We start from the raw sequence: 19,653 nt of genomic DNA on the forward strand, positions 1-19,653 counted from the left end.
TAATGTTCTAGATTAATAACAACATTAATGAATAAACAAATGAATAATCGAAACTAATAACGTAATTCTCGTCACTCGCGAATGTTTAGAAGAACGACTTCTCCACTAATCGTTAAAACCGGAAATGGAAAATAAAGCGTGAATTTTCAATGTCAGTGTAAAACATTAAAGTTACATAAAAAAGCATGGGTGGATCTGTCAGGAAGTTCATAAGACCGAAAGCCTACTATGACATTGAAAGAAGAGCACTGAAACAGATTGAGAAGGAAAAGGATAAACCAAGAGCAGCTCCGAAACACAAATCGCGTGCAAAAGATCAAGAGGACGTATACGGTAAGCTTGGAGAAATATAACAAAGTCTACAAAACTGTAAATCATATATGACTATTGTTATCATGCTGTATCTGTTAAATGTGTTAATAAAATGCCAAATGTTTCTTGTCAACAGTTTTGTGCTAAATTCACATAGATCTATCGAAAATTATCCCTGATCAGGCTAATGTTTGACATGATGAAGGTTGTCAGTAACATTGTAAGCAAGTACAAAGAAGAATGGCGTGACTCTATGATTAGAACGTTTTCCAATCATCTTGAGGTTTCAGTACTAAAAAATAATTTCAGTCACAGAGCACTTAATTATTCCAGCATTAGTTCGAAATATCTGACGTTTTCCAGACGTTTTTCAGGTTTTTGATATTTGACGTGCCAGGAAAACGTCAGAACAAGCGCCATTATGAAAAGTTGTAATTTCGCCTCTCACTTCTAGTTCTCACCGATATTGCTTATATTAAAAGATGATATCACTCCACATTTCAGTACAGGTCTCACAAGATTTCAAAATGCACAAAATCAAAACAAACCTTGACAGTTTGATAAAATGTTTTCACCAGACACTTTATATTATAATGGAACAACAAATTTAATTCGGTTCGCAATTATTGAAAATTGACCGGAGAATGGTGCCTCCAGTTGGAGGCGGTGAATTCCCACTTTTCATAATGGCACTGATTCTGACATTTTCCTTGTACATCAAATATCAAAATTACTAAAAATGCCAGATATTTCGGACTATTGTAGCATGTGTTAAATGCAGCAGATTTTGCTGGTAATGCAGTCAGCAACTTTTCTCTAAGAAAGTGAAAATGTAAAGCACCTTTAGATGATACGATTCATTGCTTTTTTAAAAACTGCTTACAGCTAATCCTGACCCATCACTGCTAATGAAGAATGAACAATTAAACAGTCGAATGAAGGGGATGTACCTAGAGTCTTATGGATCAGCACCAGAGGTAGGAACAGAGGTCTTGAGTGAGAAACCATATATATGCTTAGAGAGGATGTGAAATATAAGAAATTTGTTTACTTCTCAATCATTAATTTGACCTCTTGAAGTCTTCCTATATCATGTATATATTGGTATAGATTAGTGTTTCATATCAATTTTAATTCTAAATGTGATGATGTGAGACATATGGTGTTCTACTAGCATAGGGACTATGTGTATGGATTAACTTTGTGGCTTGATTGGCAAAGCACTAGACTGGTTTGTCAAAGGTGTTCAATCCCAAACAAAAATGTGTCTTACATGTGCAGCTATATTTTTCTGATTGATACTTGTTCTGAAACTGACTAAACAGTGCAAGCAGCTGAAATTGGATAAATAATTTAAGATATGGTTGGAAAATTTATTTGGCAATAAAGTATATCACTTTGATTTCCTTTCAGGTCAAATCAAAATCAAACCGCCCCCTGCCAGAAAATCGTTTACAAGTGGAGAGTACATATGACAAATATGGATATCACATTCCAAACCGAGTCGCACATGGGAAAGTCAACTTCATGCAAATGATGGAGCTATTACGAAAATACTCAGAATCCAAAGGCCAATACAGCGCGGCTGACATAGCGGAAGACTACAAAGTAGACCCAGTGAAAATACAAAATGTACTGAATCATTTCCAGGTCCTACAGATTCATTTACCAAAAGGGAAAGGAGTTCAGAGTTCAGCAGTAAAATTAGAAATCAAAGACAGTAAAACTGATCCGATAGGACAGATAGATTCCAAAGTCACCTGAGATTAGTTAAAAATAAAACTATTATTATATTAAATTCTAATTTATTTCATGTGTGATATTTGCCTGTCACTGCAGAGTAGTGATTATGTCTTGTTTTGATTTTGAAATGAGAGTAATTAATCTCTCTTATTGTTGTAATACTTGAATATAGAGTAATTAATCTCTCTTGTAATACCTGAATATAGAGTAATTAATCTCTCTTATTGTTGTAATACAATGTACCTGAATATAGAGTAATTAATCTCTTATTGGTGTAATGCCTGAATAGAGAGTAATTAATCTCTCTTATTGGTGTAATGCCTGAATATAGAGTAATTAATCTCTCTTATTGGTGTAATGCCTGAGTACATACAATTGTAAGATTGCTTCTTTTCATAAAATACCTTACCCTGTGCCAGGGAGGTGAGAACTGTGATGGGTTATATTTTGGATGGTCTCAGTTAATGCTTGGATAATGCTCTGGATAGTCTTTGATGATATCCTGGATAATCTTTGATGATATCATGGATAGTCTTGGAAAGTATTCTGTAAAATCTTGAACAATGCTGTAGATAGTCTTGGATAATATTCTGGATAGTCTAGGAATAATGTTCTGGATAGTATTCTATAACCTTATAGGATAGTTTGGATCCTAAAGTTTGTTAAAGATACAGTTTTAAATGTATGACAGTGTGTAACTAACAGTGTATAACTAGAGTGTTCCGAGGAAATCTTGTCGCCTGCTTTAGCATCATTAAAGACATAAATTAAACTAAAGGGTGGTCATTTTTTTGTGAATATTATAATAGCATTGTAGTTAAAGCAAAGAAAACAAAATATCCACGGATAGTAAGACAGCGATTAATAATATATATCATAATAGTTACAATCAATATAAATTCAAGTTAAAATAAATAATCAAATTGAATTTATTTAAAATATTTTGGTCGACGGAAGAGGCTGGGCGATTTGAAAGAAAATGTCAGTAGGTTATAAACATGTTTATAAATGCTATTTAACAAAACCATACTTCTCAAAATTCATAAGGCATAACAACAATTTAGAGCATTCTTAAAAATAGGACAAAGTTCAAGGTCAGGTGGACTGTAACGCTGATATTTTTCAACATATTTCATGGCAAGCATTGCACTTGCCAAATTGCAACAAAGAACAAGGTACGGTTTCAATACAAATCTTGCCCTGTGTTTTTCTTAAAAATAAAAGTGATGTCAAAAATTAAAACTCATGCTTTTTGAATTATTGAAATTCCATGCAGAAAGATCATACAAATCTTTTTTCTCACATGACCTTCCAAATGCTAATTGTGACGTCATAAACTTGTGCATTTTCCCGTATTTTCTTTAAAAGTTGCAGAAGACATCAATTTTCAATGGAATTTTCTTTCAGATAATACTGTCCACAGGCATCGCCCACGAAGATTTTGAGATATGTGATTTTTCAAAGAATTTTACACAACATATCCAAAAATTAATGTGGGCGACGGCTGTGGACACTATTTTCTTAAGGAAAATAACCCTTGAAATGGGTCATTTTGAGCCTTTTTCTGTTTAAAATAGAGAAATGCATCAAATTAATGACGTCATATATCCAGAATGGTACTCCATCATGCTATATTCTTTCCTGATTTATTACAGTCATATACCCAACCAATATTTAAGCCAGTTTCAAAACTTTTTGAAAACATTAAATTTTTAGGGCACAATAAAGCTAAAACCATACCTTCTTTACCTATAAAAAGTCGAAGAATATGTGTATATTGGCACTATGGTGAATTTTGAAAATTAGGTCAAATTCAAAAGTCACGAGTTCGGTAACCCAGGTATTTTACAAAACCCATTCTACCAAGCAATACATGAACCAAACATCAAATCCCTATCTTTAACAGTTCTCAAGATATAAGGTGTGACAGACGGACAGCTAGACAGACGCTTGGAAAAGTGATCCCTAAGTGTCGCTCTGCTCTGCAGGTGACAAAACATTAAATTGTAAATTTTCATAGCATTAGAAAACCATTTAGCGTACACGGTGTACTGTACATAGTGAAAACAAATAATGTTTACCATAATCTTCTGTATTCAAGTTAAGGTACTCCCACTCTCTTTTATGGGTTGAAAGCAGAAAAAAAGGCATTTATTTTCACTGAATATAGTTTAATTAATACATGTAATGGCAAAATTGTATTGGTTGTGATATTTTTTAAGATGTCAGCCATAAATAGACATAAGTATATTTTTACTAAACAGTTATTAAATTTAAGAAAGAAACTGCTTGAGATACATAATTCTGATACTGAAAATTCCAAAATGATTGTTACTTTATAAATATGTTTGAATTGTGAATATTGGGGGAAAATTTTAGACTAGAAGTACAATAAAGAAAATGCTTGAATTTGCTCTTATCACCATTTTTTAAAGATTAAATAATTGATTAAATTATATATATATATATATATATATATATATATATATATATATATATATATATATATATATATATATATATATATATATATATATATATATATATATATATAATTTTGTATTTCTTTTACTAAACCACATTTTCTCATAACACCTATTGAAAAGGAGTGTTCTAAAAGATATATTCTATTTGGTATGAATTTAAATTAATAACAGATTATTTTAAAGTCAGCGTTGTTTCTTCCCCCATCCAGCATCTACCGTATCTTGCATTCTCTTGTGCATGGGATTGGTTCGTCGGTTAATTCTTTTAACTTGCATGTTATATCACCATTCTGTAAATCCTTGCCTCAGATATTGATGGTTTTTGGAATCAGATTTTGAACTCGAATTCGTCGATCCGTGTATGCAACTCTGTTTCTTGTTAAAATTTTTAATGCCATAGGACCTCGAACGAATATAAAGCTGGCTTTGGAGATGATCCTATAAAAACTATTGGATAAGTATGAGATTCACCCAACAAAATAGATAGTATAAATCCAAACCTTCTAAAATATATATATAATAAAAGAAAGATATGCTATAAATTTGAAACACTTTGTGGTGGTTTTAATTTCAATATGTTAGGGGTCACAAAAGTTTTAGCGAACATTAAGCCGCCGTGAATATTGTCGACATATCAATGTAACATTCAAATATAAAAAATGTGCTATACACTTTAACCCCCTGTTTCAAATTCTGTAATAGCAGAAATGTAAATCACTGAAATCAGCAAAAACTGAGGTTTAAAACAAAGGCGGGTAAAGCTAGTAACTGGTTACCTTTTGTTATAAATTAAAAATGATTTGCCATAATTTCCTTCTTTAAAAGTTTTTTTTAATTACAAATACACAATATTTAGATATTGGAAAATTCATTGCTCGTGAAATCAAGACCACCGTGACATGTACCAACATAGAAAAAACGTGAAACAATGAGTGTGGAATGAAATATGTAGAAAAAGAACAGTATTCAAGCTCAAAATCCATTAAAACAATACAAATCAGGACCAGAGCAAGTTTACACGGATCTCCAAAAACATCAGAGGCGGGATCAGGTGCCATGGAGGAGTAAGCATAGAAAAGTTGAAGTCATCACGTTTATCATAAAGTTTTATTGTTAGATTACCATTAACGTCTTTTTCCAGTAAAATATCCAGATATGAAACAGATGTGTCAGACTCTGTGGTGTCTTTTATTTCAAGTTCACTGGCATATATTGAATCGACATATGAATAGAAGTTACTATTGTTAATTAATAAAATGTTGTTGATATATCTAAATGTCGAGTTGAAGGCCACAGCAAGTGTTTTCCTCTTCTCATGTAGAAGTTTTTGAATAAATTCTGTTTCATATGAATACAAAAATAGGTCTGCTAATAATGGGGCGCACTTGGTACCCATGGGAATTCCAACAGATTGTTGGAAGACCTGATCTCCAAAAACTACATAGATATTGTCAATCAGAAACTCAATCATATTTTTTAATATCAACGTCAGAGTACTAGTGTGTACAACCAGAACTTTTTTAACAAAATAATTTTGCAAATGATCAATGACAAGATATGTATATTTACGAGTTCCATTTTTATTAAAAAAGCAGCTGTCTGTGATGTCAAAAATCCTGGAATTTAATTTATCATAGGGAATGGTTGTATAAAGTGTTGAAAACGTGTACGTTTTGATGGTTTTTGATTTTGGTAAAATTTTGTGATTTCAAATTTTCTTAAAGTTCCTTGGATCGAGTTTTTAAGTATCCACATCTGGCTAACACCACTTCTGGAATATACTGTTGTACAGTTCCCCTGAAGTTGTAAATATTTTAGTGAGGAGTAAAGATAAAAGGCTTGATAGAACATCTACCGGAACCCGCTATGTATCTTTGTTTGTAAGGATTTTTATGAAGTTTTGGAATCCAATATAGATATGGTAATTCAAATTCATTCTGGTTGTTAGGAATATTAAAAATATTCAAAATTGACATATGATTTGAAGAATTTCCTCTTTAGAAAGGGAACTATGGGTATAACTTGGATTACCACTTGTAGAATTAAATCCTAGTTCTTCTAAAATACAATTCAAATACTGAGCCTTACAAACAATGTTGTTACCTGCTTTGTCAGCTGGGACCAGTAAATACTGATCGTGTAATCTATCTAATTCTTGTTTCACTTCTACATTGTCGAAAACAGAAGGATAGATGATTTTTATATTGCCCATCAATTGCTTAATGCGAGATTTCAACATCCATCTGATACTTTTAATTCATTCCTTCAATTTTTTGTATAAACTATAGGTTTAATATCAAAACTGGGAATCTGAAGATTGTACATATGACATATGTTTAATATCCCTGAGGATTATCCGAGGGACACCGATTGAACTCTTTGTTTGTTTGTTTGTTTATTGTTTAACGTCCCTCTCGAGAATTTTTTCACTCATATGGAGACGCCACCACTTGCCGGTGGAGAGCTGCAAATTTTGACCTATACTCGGCACTCATGGCCATTGAGCAGTGAGGGATCTTTTTCCTGTCAGCACCCACTGCGACACGGGACTTCGGTTTATAGGTCTCATCCGAAGGACCGGTCTCCACGTTCCGCAGTGGGATTCGAACCCGCAACGTAAGGATCAACTCTTTACTCAGCGACTCTGGAGCGAACGCTCTAACCACGCGGGCGACGTTGAACTCTTTGAGTGTGTCTCTTTGAGTGTGTCCCTTATTGACTCAAAAGAATGATGCGTCCCTTTTAGACTCAAAAGAGTGACGCGTCTTCCAGTATCTTTTCGTTATGCTATGTACTTTTCATGAATAAATAAGTACCGAACGACAAGTATCCTATTAAAAATTTCACATTATTCTGGAAACTGAATTATACTTCCAGTGGAATGACCGTTACGCAAATAATCAAAATAGATGAAATGATAAAAATCAGTATTAAAAAGCAAAACGACAAAAAAATCTTGAGATTCTGAAAAATATCAAATTTATGTCTGAGTTCAATACCTGATATTTAAAAATCTTGGTAATAACATAATCCATGAAAGTTTTTAAATGTATGGAGAGTTCTCTTTTAAAGTTCCGAAACAACTTTAACTTTTTTTACCTGATAGAACCCAGTATGTGCATTTGAGCAACCTCAAAGGGAAAAAAATCTTAAAAACTAAAATTAAAGTACATTTATAAGGTTTTCGATGTTCTGGTATGAGTCTCTGTTTTCTGTACAAAGTATTTCAAGTATTTTCTTGTGCTTTTGCCATTGGACATGTATCTTGACTGTACAACAACACATTCAAGAATTAGTATTAATCAGATATATATCTTATAAAATATATAACTCTAAGATACTTTTATAGAATTTGAAGTCACAAAACTTTACCAAGAATTAATAGGTTAAAAAAGGACGACTTTTTAAACACCCACGATAAATTAAAGACCAGGATTTTTTATGTCATAGACAAATGCTTTTTCAATAAAAATGGCACCTGTAAATTTGCATATCTTGTCAATGGTCATCTGCAAAATTACTTCGTTAAAACAATCTGATTCTTTACATATGGTCCGGAATGGATATATAAGTAAATACTTAAGATCCAGAGTTGATATATCAGCAAATACAATCTATTATTAAGTCGAATGTCGACTGACGTTTTCCAAGAATTGTTAGGCCATTATTTTCACACTGATTTGTTTTTATATTTTTCCATTTATCCGATCGTGATAAGGAGCACACAGCGGATGTAACAGGCCGACAGGGAATGCTTACTCCTCCATGGTACCTGATCCTACCTTGTTTCTAGCATTCCATTTTGGCTTTCCTCACAATTTGTCTTGCTTCAATAGACTTTTGAGAATGGCCATTGTCAATTATCGTCACATTTCATTGCAATTTGGTGACGTTTATATTAGTTTTTAACATCTCTCTGAAGGAAATGATGTCTTACACTTACTCACAAAGAATGGAAAGCATGAGCATCGTGTGGATCTCCAGACATTCTATGGTCAGAAAGGATATGCCAAGTACTCAAGTTTTGCTGTTGGGGATGAACGAATTAAATACAAGCTCAGTCTGTGTGGACACAGTGGCACAATTGGTAATGTGTGTTTGTGTCTCATGATCATGACTTGACCTTTCTTTATCCTCAAATTTGAAACACGCTGTTATTAAGATAATACCTCGCTTTCTCTAGCGACAATTATACAACACGCTATTTTAAAGATAATGTTTCGCTTTCTCTTGAAACAGTTAAGGATGCTGTTTAAAAATGGCTCTGGTTTGAATATTTTCCAGTTAAATGCTACTTTTCTTTCTCAAAATGATTTTTAATAACATAATTATACTTTAAGGTGACAGTCAGCACAATGGAATGAAATTTACCACGAAAGATCAAGGCAATAATTTAAGCAGCTCTAACTGTGCGGTAGAATATAAAAGAGGTTGGTGGTATAACGACTGTCATATCTCTAATCTGAACGGCTTCTTTGCTAAATCCCAATAAAATATGACAAATACAACAGATGGCATAGCTGGTTTGATGAAGCACTAAAAAGATCAACAATGATGATGAGACCATCAGTATAGAGACATTTTCTGCATATATCAGTTTATTCAAGGATTAAATAAACTTCATACATACAATCAGTGGTTTTCAATGTTTTTTTTTAAAGATGACCTGAGTTCCTTTACATTCTTTCATTTTATGTAATGTGGAAGAAGGATGTATAGTTTCCGTTTACAAATCACTATTAGCATTTTTTAATTGAATACCATAAACTTACTCATATGAAACCATAATCATTCAAATATTAGGCAGCGGTTTTATTTGAATTTTGAAACCTGGTCTGTAGATGAATTAAATGGATCATTCTGTCCAGATGTCCTGTTGTCACCCGAGAACGGCCGTTACATTTCTCCCTTACTGGCGTCTGTGTTTAGCTGTGATGGGCCCATTCCCATGGATACCAATTGCGCCCCGTTATCAACAGAGCTATTTTTGTATTCATATGAAGCAGAATTTGTTCAAAATCTTTTACGTGAAAAGAAGAAAATACTTGCTGTGACCTTCAACTCGGCATTTAGATATATCGACGACGTATTGTCAATTAACAATGGTTATTTCCATTCTCATGTCGACACGATATATCCCTGTAAGCTTGAGATAAAAAGATACCACGAAGTCTGACACATATGTTTCATATTTGGATATTTTATTTGATAAAGACGTTAATGGTAATCTAACAACAAAGTTTTATAATAAACGTGATGACTTTGACTTTTCAATCGTCAGCTTCCCTTACTTATACAGCAATATACCCTTATCAGCTGCATACGGGGTTTATATCTCTCAGTTGATTCGGTACGCCAGAGCATGCTCTACGTATGAACAATTTCTAAAACGAGGTAAGTTATTGACAAACAAGTTGATGAAACAAAAATATCAACAGTCTCGTTTAATGTCATCATTTCGTAAGTTCTATGGTCGATACAATGACCTTGTCAGCAAATACAATCTATCATTAAGTCAAATGCTGACTACTTTTTTCATACTAATTGTTAGGCCATTATTTACACACTGAATTGTCAACAGATTTTTTCCGCTATTTCCCGATCATGACAAGGAGCACACGACGGGTGGTACCGGTCGGCAGGGGATGCTCACTTCTCCATGGCACCTGAACCCATCTCTGATGTCTTAGAGGTCCGTGTTTGCTTTGCTCCTATTTTGTAATGCTTAATGTACTTTTGAGCTCGAATACTGTTCGTTATCTCCACGTATTTCATGTGATACAGTTGACTGGGACACGTTAAATTCTTCAGCAATTTTGTTCTGCTCTTTGAATTCTAGTAGCGCGTTACTTCTTTCAAACTCTGTGCAAATTTTCACCGGATATTTTCAAAAAATCACAGGAGACTGCAAAAATGTCCAATTTATCCAAATTTCCAGTCTTGGCTTTCAAAACTTCAAAATCCAAACTTCATTACAAAAACTACCCGGGCTTACGTCAAGCACGCTAGAGTCATGGTTGAGTGATTTTTTATCACTATTAAATTTTTGGACAAGAAACCTCTCTGTCCATTTGATACACATCAATAATAAGAATATCTTCCTAAAATATCTTGATTTCTATCAATAGAAGTACATGTATGCAATTCAATCTTGTTTTTTATTGGTCTTGGGATATGAAAATTCAAACTAAGGCAGAAAAGTTCGCTACTGCATCAAAAAATACAGTGACAATGTATTTTGAACCTTGTCACGCCAGTATTTGTTCTACTATAGGCTATATGTATTCTGCATTGACTGGTATGCACACATATATACAATGGTAGGCAAAATATCATAGCACATTCGGAAACATTTTGACACAGGTAATGCACTTGTCAAATATGAACACCCTATAATATGTCATTCGAAAGTAATCACCAAATTTAAATTTTTTGAAAATTAGATCAAATATGAAGGTCAAGGTCAAGGGGTCAAAAATCATAGCTCGGAACATCTTGTAACAGGTAATGCACATGTCAAATATGAAAGTCCTATCTTTTCTCAATCACAAGTTGTAAGTAAAGGTAAAATGTTTGAATAGAAGGTCAAGGTCAAGGGATCAAAACCATAGTACATTTGGAAAGGTCTTTTCACAGGTAATACATATTTAATATGAAAACCCTATCTTTTCTCATTCAAATTTAGTGACTAATTTAAAGTAAAGTTAAAATTTGTTGAGAAATAGGTCAAACTTAAAGATCATGGTCAAGGGCAAAAAGTCTTATTTCCTATGTAGCTTGTAACAAGAGCTTTGATTGGTTACAAAGTTGGGTGTAAATTTCCGTACACCCGACTTGAGCCGGGGGTAAAAATCGTGACGTCACAATGCATAGTTTCTCTATGATAAAAAGCAAATAACATGACGTCACGATGCATTGTAGGACGTAGTAAACCTCATCGATAGCTTGAAACACAGTTGATTGGACTTGTTTACAAAGAATTTATTTAAGTACATAGGAAATAAATTCGTTACCCAGGTCCAATCAAGGGTGTACGGGGATTTAACCCGGGTTGTATTATAAGGAAAGATAAACGTTTTGAAAAGAAGGTCAAAAATGAAGGTTAAGGTCATGGGCTCAAAAATCATAGTAAATTTTGAAATGTCTTGTCATAGATAATATACATGTATAATATGAAAGCCATTTCTCTTCTCATTCAAAAAATATGACCAATTTTAAGTAATGTTAAAATGTTTGAAAATTAGGTCAAGAATCAAGGTCAATGTCACGGGCACAAAAATCATAGCATAATTCGAAAGGTCTTGTCACAGGTAGTGTACATGTAAAGTATGAAAGCCTATCTCTTCTCAATCAGAAGTTATGACCAAGGTTAAAGTTTTTGCGACAGACAGACGGACAGGCTGACAGACGATTGAGATTTAATGTCGGGGGACAATAAGGGGCCAAAGTCGGCCGATAGAGTATCTTGTCCTTTGTAAAGGTTTGCTAATAGAAGCTGTATACAAGTTAGATTAATTTCTGAAATGTTATGTACATGTATATTGTTTCGAAAAATAAATAATAAGGTTTTCGGTAAAGATATATCCTGTTGTCATTTTTGAATTTACCAAATGGGGTTGGTAATTGCAATTGCAAAATTTACAAGATGATTAGATGAAAAAACATTTTCTGTATTAATAAGAAAAATTTTCGGTTATGCGAAAATATATTTTCGATATTAACTGCTACTGATAGGGCTTGCTCACTACATAGAACGCGCTCACTTTTATTTATGGCCTGCTCACTTTAACATAGACCCGCTCACATTTATACATGGTCCGCGGCTTCCTTTTACTTACTAAAAGTGCCCTAATAGGGCCTGCTCGCTTTGATATACATGTATTACAAAATTCTGAAAAGACTCGTTCTATTTTTAAACTTCAAGTGCACTGCTTGGGTCCACTCTTTTAAATAAACAAAGTACATCGACTGACTTTTACTGACATCCCTAACATACACAGATAGGGTCCATCTCACTTTTAAGACATAAACTGCACTATATTTTATAACATGAATAAGACGTTGATATTACATGTACATACACAAACATTACAGATAGGACCCGTTCATTGTCTACTGTTAGAGGCTGCTAACTTTTACAAACTTACTGTGGAATGATACTGGCTTCTTACTTGAACAAATTTAGTGTACTGATTGGGCCCACTCGCTTCATTGCTCTTGCATTTTGCCCCCAGCCGCTGTCTACAATGTAAGGGCGGGGAAGTAAGTGGTTATCAGTATACCATATGTATATCACATTATACCGGTAAATGAGGCGTATGCTTACGTAAATCTTGATAGATTCCAGACTTAACTCATCCGTTTGATTTCATGAAACTATCTTCAAACAATGTAATCCAAATACCATCCGGAGTACGATTCCAAGAAAAAGACGTCAACAATTTCTTTTGCTTTTCAACCATAAAAATATAGATAAGTGCCACTTTGATTTCTGTAAAGTACTCATATGCATCAAAAGGTGGGATAACGTAAATACTGTATCAAAAAATTCTTTTTACGTCAATGTTTTGGCACAGGAAGGATAACCTCCCCTCACTATTTTGTCAAATCTTATAAAAATCTCTCTAATCTTTGAAGGAATATTTTAGCCTTGACTTTCAAGCGAATGAGAACCATATTACAAAAATGCATATTCTACAGAGTCTATATATGTTGCTTTGGCTGAATGTAACGTTTGGTCGACAAGTTGCAGCAGACAATGACAATCTGGAAAAATCTATTTTGGACGGAAGTACGACGTCCGGAGGAAAAGTATCCAGTGTTTTGCGGGACATCCTTAACCAGGAGAGCCTAGTGAGGTTTTCTATGGTTCAGAGAATTCAAAACTTAGTGATGGATGTCATAGACAACAAAAACAATTCTCAAATAATGAAGCAGAAACTCAAAATCTTGACAAAGGAATTAAAAGATTTGGAGACAAGAGACGACGTATATGAAAAACGATTTCAAAAGATGGAAAATACCTTTAAGAACTATTCTAAATCTATCAATGAGACCCTGAATGGTTTACTTGAGGGTCATAAAGTTCTAAATCTGCACATCTCCTCTTCTCTGTCAGCTGGTAAGTTATAAGTTAAGTAACCATTCCTCCTATACTAATATAGTATTGTACTTATGTAGGTACGTACTTACTAAGTAAGTACTTATTTTAATCGTTTATCTTAGACTCTTAGCAACATAGTCTCAATCTTTATAGCACACTGAAATCAGAAACTTGAACTATGCATGCTTTAGTATTTGATAACAAATCTCCATAGAGCTATGATTCTTATGCTAAATTTTACAGAGGATAAAATAAAGTTAATAAGTTTGATAATCATATAATTGTTCTGTGAATCTATATTTAATAAGTCATCTTTATGAACTGAATGTCAAGTTTTTAAGTTTCAAAACTAAATTACAATGTAATATTCTGTCTTTAAGTTCACCCTGAAAAGTTCTTATTGATGAAAGTATATTCTAGCTTCATAGCAATAACTGATCTTTTGTTACTTTTTTTTTTGCTTTGTTGTTTCTCAGCCAAACTCATAGTTGTTCTTATTTTAAAGCTCAGATTTGAGAGAGAGAGGTGAGGAAAGATTGTTGTTAGTAATTTGATCTCATCAAGTCCAAGAATCAATACGGCAGCATGAGTTGAAAGCCTTTCAGGGAAACAAATTTCAGTTTTGAATACAACTTAAAAAACGTACCATGTGACATGCATAAAATGATATTGCATTTTCAGTTAACTTTTCGTCAAAAGGAGGTATAAATTGTGAAGAACATTTTATGACTTTCTTTTCATATAGAGTCATGCTTGTTTAATACACGATATTTAAATATTTGTGTGGAAGTTATCGAGAATTCATTCGAAGCGCCGCCAGCGTCTAAGACGTAAACATAGGTAGTGACTCTTCCTTTACCAAGCGCCCTGCATTGAAATGAAAGTCACGGGTCTTTCAGATGAGACTTTAAAACCCAATGTCCTGTGCCTCGACAAGAGTTAGCACAATAAAGAACCCTCACTATCAAAGGCCCTGAGTGCCGAATATAGGTCTAAATTTGAAGGTCTTCACGGTATATTGTGATGTCTCTAAATAAGTGAAAAATTCTGAATAGGACGTTAAACAACATACAATCAATCAATTAAAATCCTAAAATATTTAAAAATTGTAGATTTTCTATCAACATCAAAATCCTAACTTTTTTCCGTCCCTCTAATAAATCTATCCAATTCTCTGAACCCATTTGTTGGACATTTCTGGGAGGTTCTGGATTAAAGATTGATTAAAAGTTATGTGGCGAAACTTTTACATGTACAAACATAGATTTAGAATCCTTTTCCATAGTATTTGAAAAAAAAATATCAAGTGGCCAAAAGCTATATTTTAATAACAACCAAGAATCATAACTAGAATGGGCTTTTTTTAATTAAAGCTGAATCAACCGCTTTTTATATATTTTGCAGATGATTTGCACCCGAAATCATGCTACGATATCCTGGAACAAAATAGCACATTGCAAGGAAAAGATGGCGTCTATGAGATTTTGATTAATTCTGACATCACTTCTGTCTTTTGTGACATGACTACAGATGGAGGCGGATGGACGGTGAGTTCAAATATGTCACATGGACAGATTAATAAGAGAGAGAGATATTGAGAGAGAGAGAGAGAGAGAGAGAGAGAGAGAGAGAGAGAGAGAGAGAGAGAGAGAGAGAGAGAGAGAGAGAGATTCTACTTTAACACAGGAACATAATTCAAAATTAGAACTTTCACTGCATAAAACTCTGCCATTCAGTGACCATTCCCCCTCTTTTAGTGACCATTTACATGGCTGAATCGTGCAGGGTCACCCTGTGTTTCAAATTTAATATCTGCTTGTGGAACGAAGTTAATGCCTTGTAAAACGTGCTCAGATGATCAGTTTAGTATAACAAGATCTAGATCTGCTCACTTAATTTTAGTACACATTAGGGGATTACTTATAGATGTTTGTGTGTATACATGTATGTTTACAGGTAAGTATGTGTGTATACGTGTATGATTATATGTAAGTATAAATGTATGTTTGTATGTAAGTTTGTTTGAATGCATGCATGTTTATTTGTAAGTTTGTGTGTATGCATGTATATTTATAATTATGTAAGTATGTGTATGCATGTATGTTAGTACACATATCTGTTTATGTATACAAGATGGAAAGTGGATGGATAGTTAGGTAGGAAGTTACGTTGATGTGTGTGTGTATGGATAGATGGTACACATGGTTGGAAATAAACGATCAATTTTTCAATTTAAAAAGAGGCCATTATCTTAAATTAATTGGCACAAGATAAAATATTTCTTCCATTTTATAGGCTATACAGAAAAGAATAGATGGTTCAACTGATTTCTATCGAACTTGGAAAGAATATAGAAATGGTTTTGGTGATCCAAAGAACAACTACTGGATTGGTAAGAATACAAACTTTAAAAGAAAAAAAATATTGTTCATATTTATACTGATTGTAGTTGAGGGTAACATTGAATTTTTTTACCCCGATAAACCCACTGTCAACCGAAACGGACCCGAGAGACAATGGTTTTCAAGAGGTGAAAATTTTCAATTTTACCTTCAGCTACATGCAGTATTTATTATATTATATAGAATGTTTTATACAAATAAAAATAAAGGTTAAGCGCGCGCAGAGATTTCTTTTCTGCTAGTTAAACAACACATAATATTAGAAGTATAAACAGAGTTATTTTTCGTTTTCTGCATTATTGTATTCTTCTGTGTCTTTTTGTTTGTTGTTTCTTTCCTTTTTTCATGATCGGGAGTTGTTATTTTTAAAGCTTTTAATATTCATTTCTTGATATATCTTTTGGGTGCAACTCATTTATAGTACTGAGATCAAAGTAAAAATAGTCATACATGTTTACTATCAAACTGTATAATATTGTGTACAATTGATATTATTATTATGCCTACAACTCTTGATTTTCTAGCATCTGTCTAATACAATTGATATTATTATTATTATTATGCCTATAATTACTAATTTTCTAGAAATATTGGGTTGCAATCTTTATTGAAAATTGTAACAGAATTTGAAATAAAAAATAACTGAACCAAACAGTCAACCAGCAATGACAGAAAGCAACCTATATCTCAAATAAATTAACTACAAGGTTATCATAGGAATTGCTTAGTCGAAATAAAAACAGACGAGAAATCAACATTGATTTTATATTGTTTTGATTTACAAAACAAGGAAATATAAAATGGTGCCACCACTTTAAGCTGTTATTTAACTTTAAGCACCACCCATTAAATCTCTAACAATAGAAACCTCTAACTCTAACTATTCTGTATAACTTATTCTGTATATGTCAATTCATAAAACAAGCCATATCACAGGATAAAGGTATATTGTAATTATTAGTTATAAACATCAGTTTCAATGATTTTCTTTTTCATTTGTCATAAAGGGAATGATGCAATCCATGCTTTAACCAAGGATCAGGACCAGGAACTGCGAATAGATCTCCAGAGATTTAATGGGAACACAGCGTATGCTGAATATTCAACGTTTTATATCGGAAACGAGGCTGATAAATATCCACTCACAGTATCCGGGTACACAGGAACTGCAAGTAATTTTTTCACTGGAATAAATATGATATAAAGACCCTTTAGTATCATTTTTTGCAAACATAGGAACTTAATTTTACATTTGTAACAGTGCGGTACATTTGTGATTAAGAAATATCATTATAAAAAAAACTGCATTACACCAGAGGAAAAGTCATTGGATAAATGTAATTCAGAACTATGTTGAATCACATTCGCCTTTAAAGAGAATAATTTTTAATTTTGGCAGTACGGTGTTACACGTGACCTGTATGATATTAAGTAGGACAGCTGTCCGTTTCTTTGAAAGATAGTAATTAAGAAATATAACCATGTGTTGTAATACTTTCATAAAAATTAAGTCACTGGAAGAAGTACATACATATTTCAATAATTGATGATTGAATTATCCTTAAACATGAAAAAAGCACCAATTTCAAAATTATGTCTTTAAAGACCTTTCGGACAATTGATATTAGATTGTTTTAAAAAATTGTTGGCTTCTAGTGATTACATTTTTTTTTTTTTACAAAGAATGAACACGTGTTTTCAATATAACAGAATTTCAACCCGTTTTTCATTTATACATTTCCGTAACCATTTTATATTAAGCATTATATATCTAAGTATTTATATATAGAATGGCATGCGCAATCTTGAACATTTAACTAAAGATAACAACCATTTATTTTTAAAGTTTTTATCAATAAAATGATGCTTGTCCAAGAAGGGGGCTTTATTTACATATTTGTAATCCACTGCTGAGAAGAGTGGTGATGTACACATCATGAAGAATCAAGCTATATGTTTTCTTCTTTGCTTATCAATGTAAACTTTGATGATACATCATGTACTTGGTATTTGTACACCTTAATTAATTGTGAAATTCTGACAAAATTGAAGTTTCATGCAGGTACACAACACTTAACACATTAAACTATTTTGGCCTGTGCTAGTCTCAAATACAGGCTAAAAATAAATGTCTTATGCTATTGAGTGAATAGTCATTTTAGCCTTTACCCTTAGCTAGAAGCAGTTACATATATATTGATTCATAATAATACAGACTACATATTTGTTGACACAATCATGCATGTTTTAGCACATTCGGTATTTTAGTGTTAACACTTATTCATATCATATTAATTGTTTATTAACTTTAAGTGAATCATTGAATCTTTTTAAGGTGATAAACAAAACGGAACACAAGAAAGAATATCAAAGACATTATACACAAAGTTAATGTGAAAGATTTTTACATTTTCAGCGTTTCAATGCAGAATTAATTGATTTGATATTCTACTTGATCGTTTAATTTATTTGAATTATCATTAATTGAAAATAGAATAACATAAAAAAGAAGATATTCTTGTATTCGAATATATTTAAAAAGATTAAAAGGGGGTGGGGGTTACATGATACACAAGATCATGATTTAGGATTTTCAAATTTAGCATGTTTATTTTAAATCTTAAAGAAATGATACGTCTGGACTTTTCAAATTAGATTAAAAACAATGCATAAATTTCATATTTGTATGTAACTTATCGTACACTATGTTTTAGGTGACAGTTTCACTTACCACAATGGTAATAAATTTAGTACAAAGGATCAGGATAATGACCGGGACAGTCGTCACTGTGCTGTACAATTTCACGGAGGATGGTGGTACTACGACTGTCACCGCTCAAATCTTAACGGACAGTACGCTCTGTATGCTCTGTTTGATTGGAAATACCCGACATGGAAGCACTGGAAGTATAATGAAGCGTTAAAAAAGACTCAGATGATGATCAGACACAGAAACTGAGGCAGATTGTCATCAGCTATAACATTATTCCTATTAAGTCTTTATATTACCTACAAAAATGAGTAAATGTATCAACAGCATGCCTTTATTACATATTGTTTTCATGTTAATTTAGTTCTTTCTGACTCGTTTTTTCTTGATAAACTCATCATAAAGTAAAAAAAAAAAATCAATACAAGAACTACTTTTCTGTCTTTATTCTTATCTACTATGAGTACAGTAGTCGCCCATACATGATTAATTAGTGTAACAAGTATGCACTTCCATAGTTCTTGTTTATGTAAGGATATGAAGAATCATAGGACATTACACACATTACTTTTAATATTAAAGGAACCTCTGGTCATTAATAAACAAAATCTGTAGTGTGTTAGTTCTCAAATCAGTGTCAGTTACAGAGACAGGTTTATTACAGAGCCTTGCTCTCTTTTGGATTCATAGTTTTATTTTCTTTTTTCACATAATTAGTAACATATGCTTTACATATGTTAAACATCACATTTAATGTAGATAAAATTGCCGTATTGATTATAAACTTGAACTTGAATTCAAACTATCGTTTCTCTGCCTGGATAATCATGGATAATCATGGATATCTGAATGGTTACTCTCCGCCCTCTTCTACAATGAAACAATTTCATAAACCAT

General features: G+C 32.8%; 2 protein-coding genes across 2 annotated transcripts; both read left to right on the forward strand.

Moving 5' to 3' along the window:
* Positions 1 to 125: 125 nt before the first annotated feature.
* LOC133185795 (uncharacterized) lies at positions 126 to 2,248 on the forward strand. The gene is made up of 3 exons (XM_061321088.1): positions 126 to 333; positions 1,198 to 1,289; positions 1,726 to 2,248. Exons 1-3 carry the CDS (start codon positions 186 to 188, stop codon positions 2,074 to 2,076), a joined length of 591 nt encoding a protein of 196 aa, XP_061177072.1. The 5' UTR covers positions 126 to 185; the 3' UTR covers positions 2,077 to 2,248.
* A 12,811-nt stretch (positions 2,249 to 15,059) lies between these two features.
* Positions 15,060 to 19,101, forward strand: LOC133185193 (ficolin-2-like). The gene is made up of 4 exons (XM_061320286.1): positions 15,060 to 15,191; positions 15,940 to 16,036; positions 17,054 to 17,218; positions 18,761 to 19,101. Exons 1-4 carry the CDS (start codon positions 15,165 to 15,167, stop codon positions 19,003 to 19,005), a joined length of 534 nt encoding a protein of 177 aa, XP_061176270.1. The 5' UTR covers positions 15,060 to 15,164; the 3' UTR covers positions 19,006 to 19,101.
* The last annotated feature ends 552 nt before the right edge of the window (positions 19,102 to 19,653 follow it).

The sequence above is a fragment of the Saccostrea echinata genome, unplaced genomic scaffold, assembly GCF_033153115.1.
Source record: "Saccostrea echinata isolate AGI-Se365-2 ecotype Australia unplaced genomic scaffold, CSIRO_AGI_Sech_v1 ptg000012l, whole genome shotgun sequence".
Classification (NCBI taxonomy): Eukaryota; Metazoa; Mollusca; class Bivalvia; order Ostreida; family Ostreidae; genus Saccostrea; species Saccostrea echinata.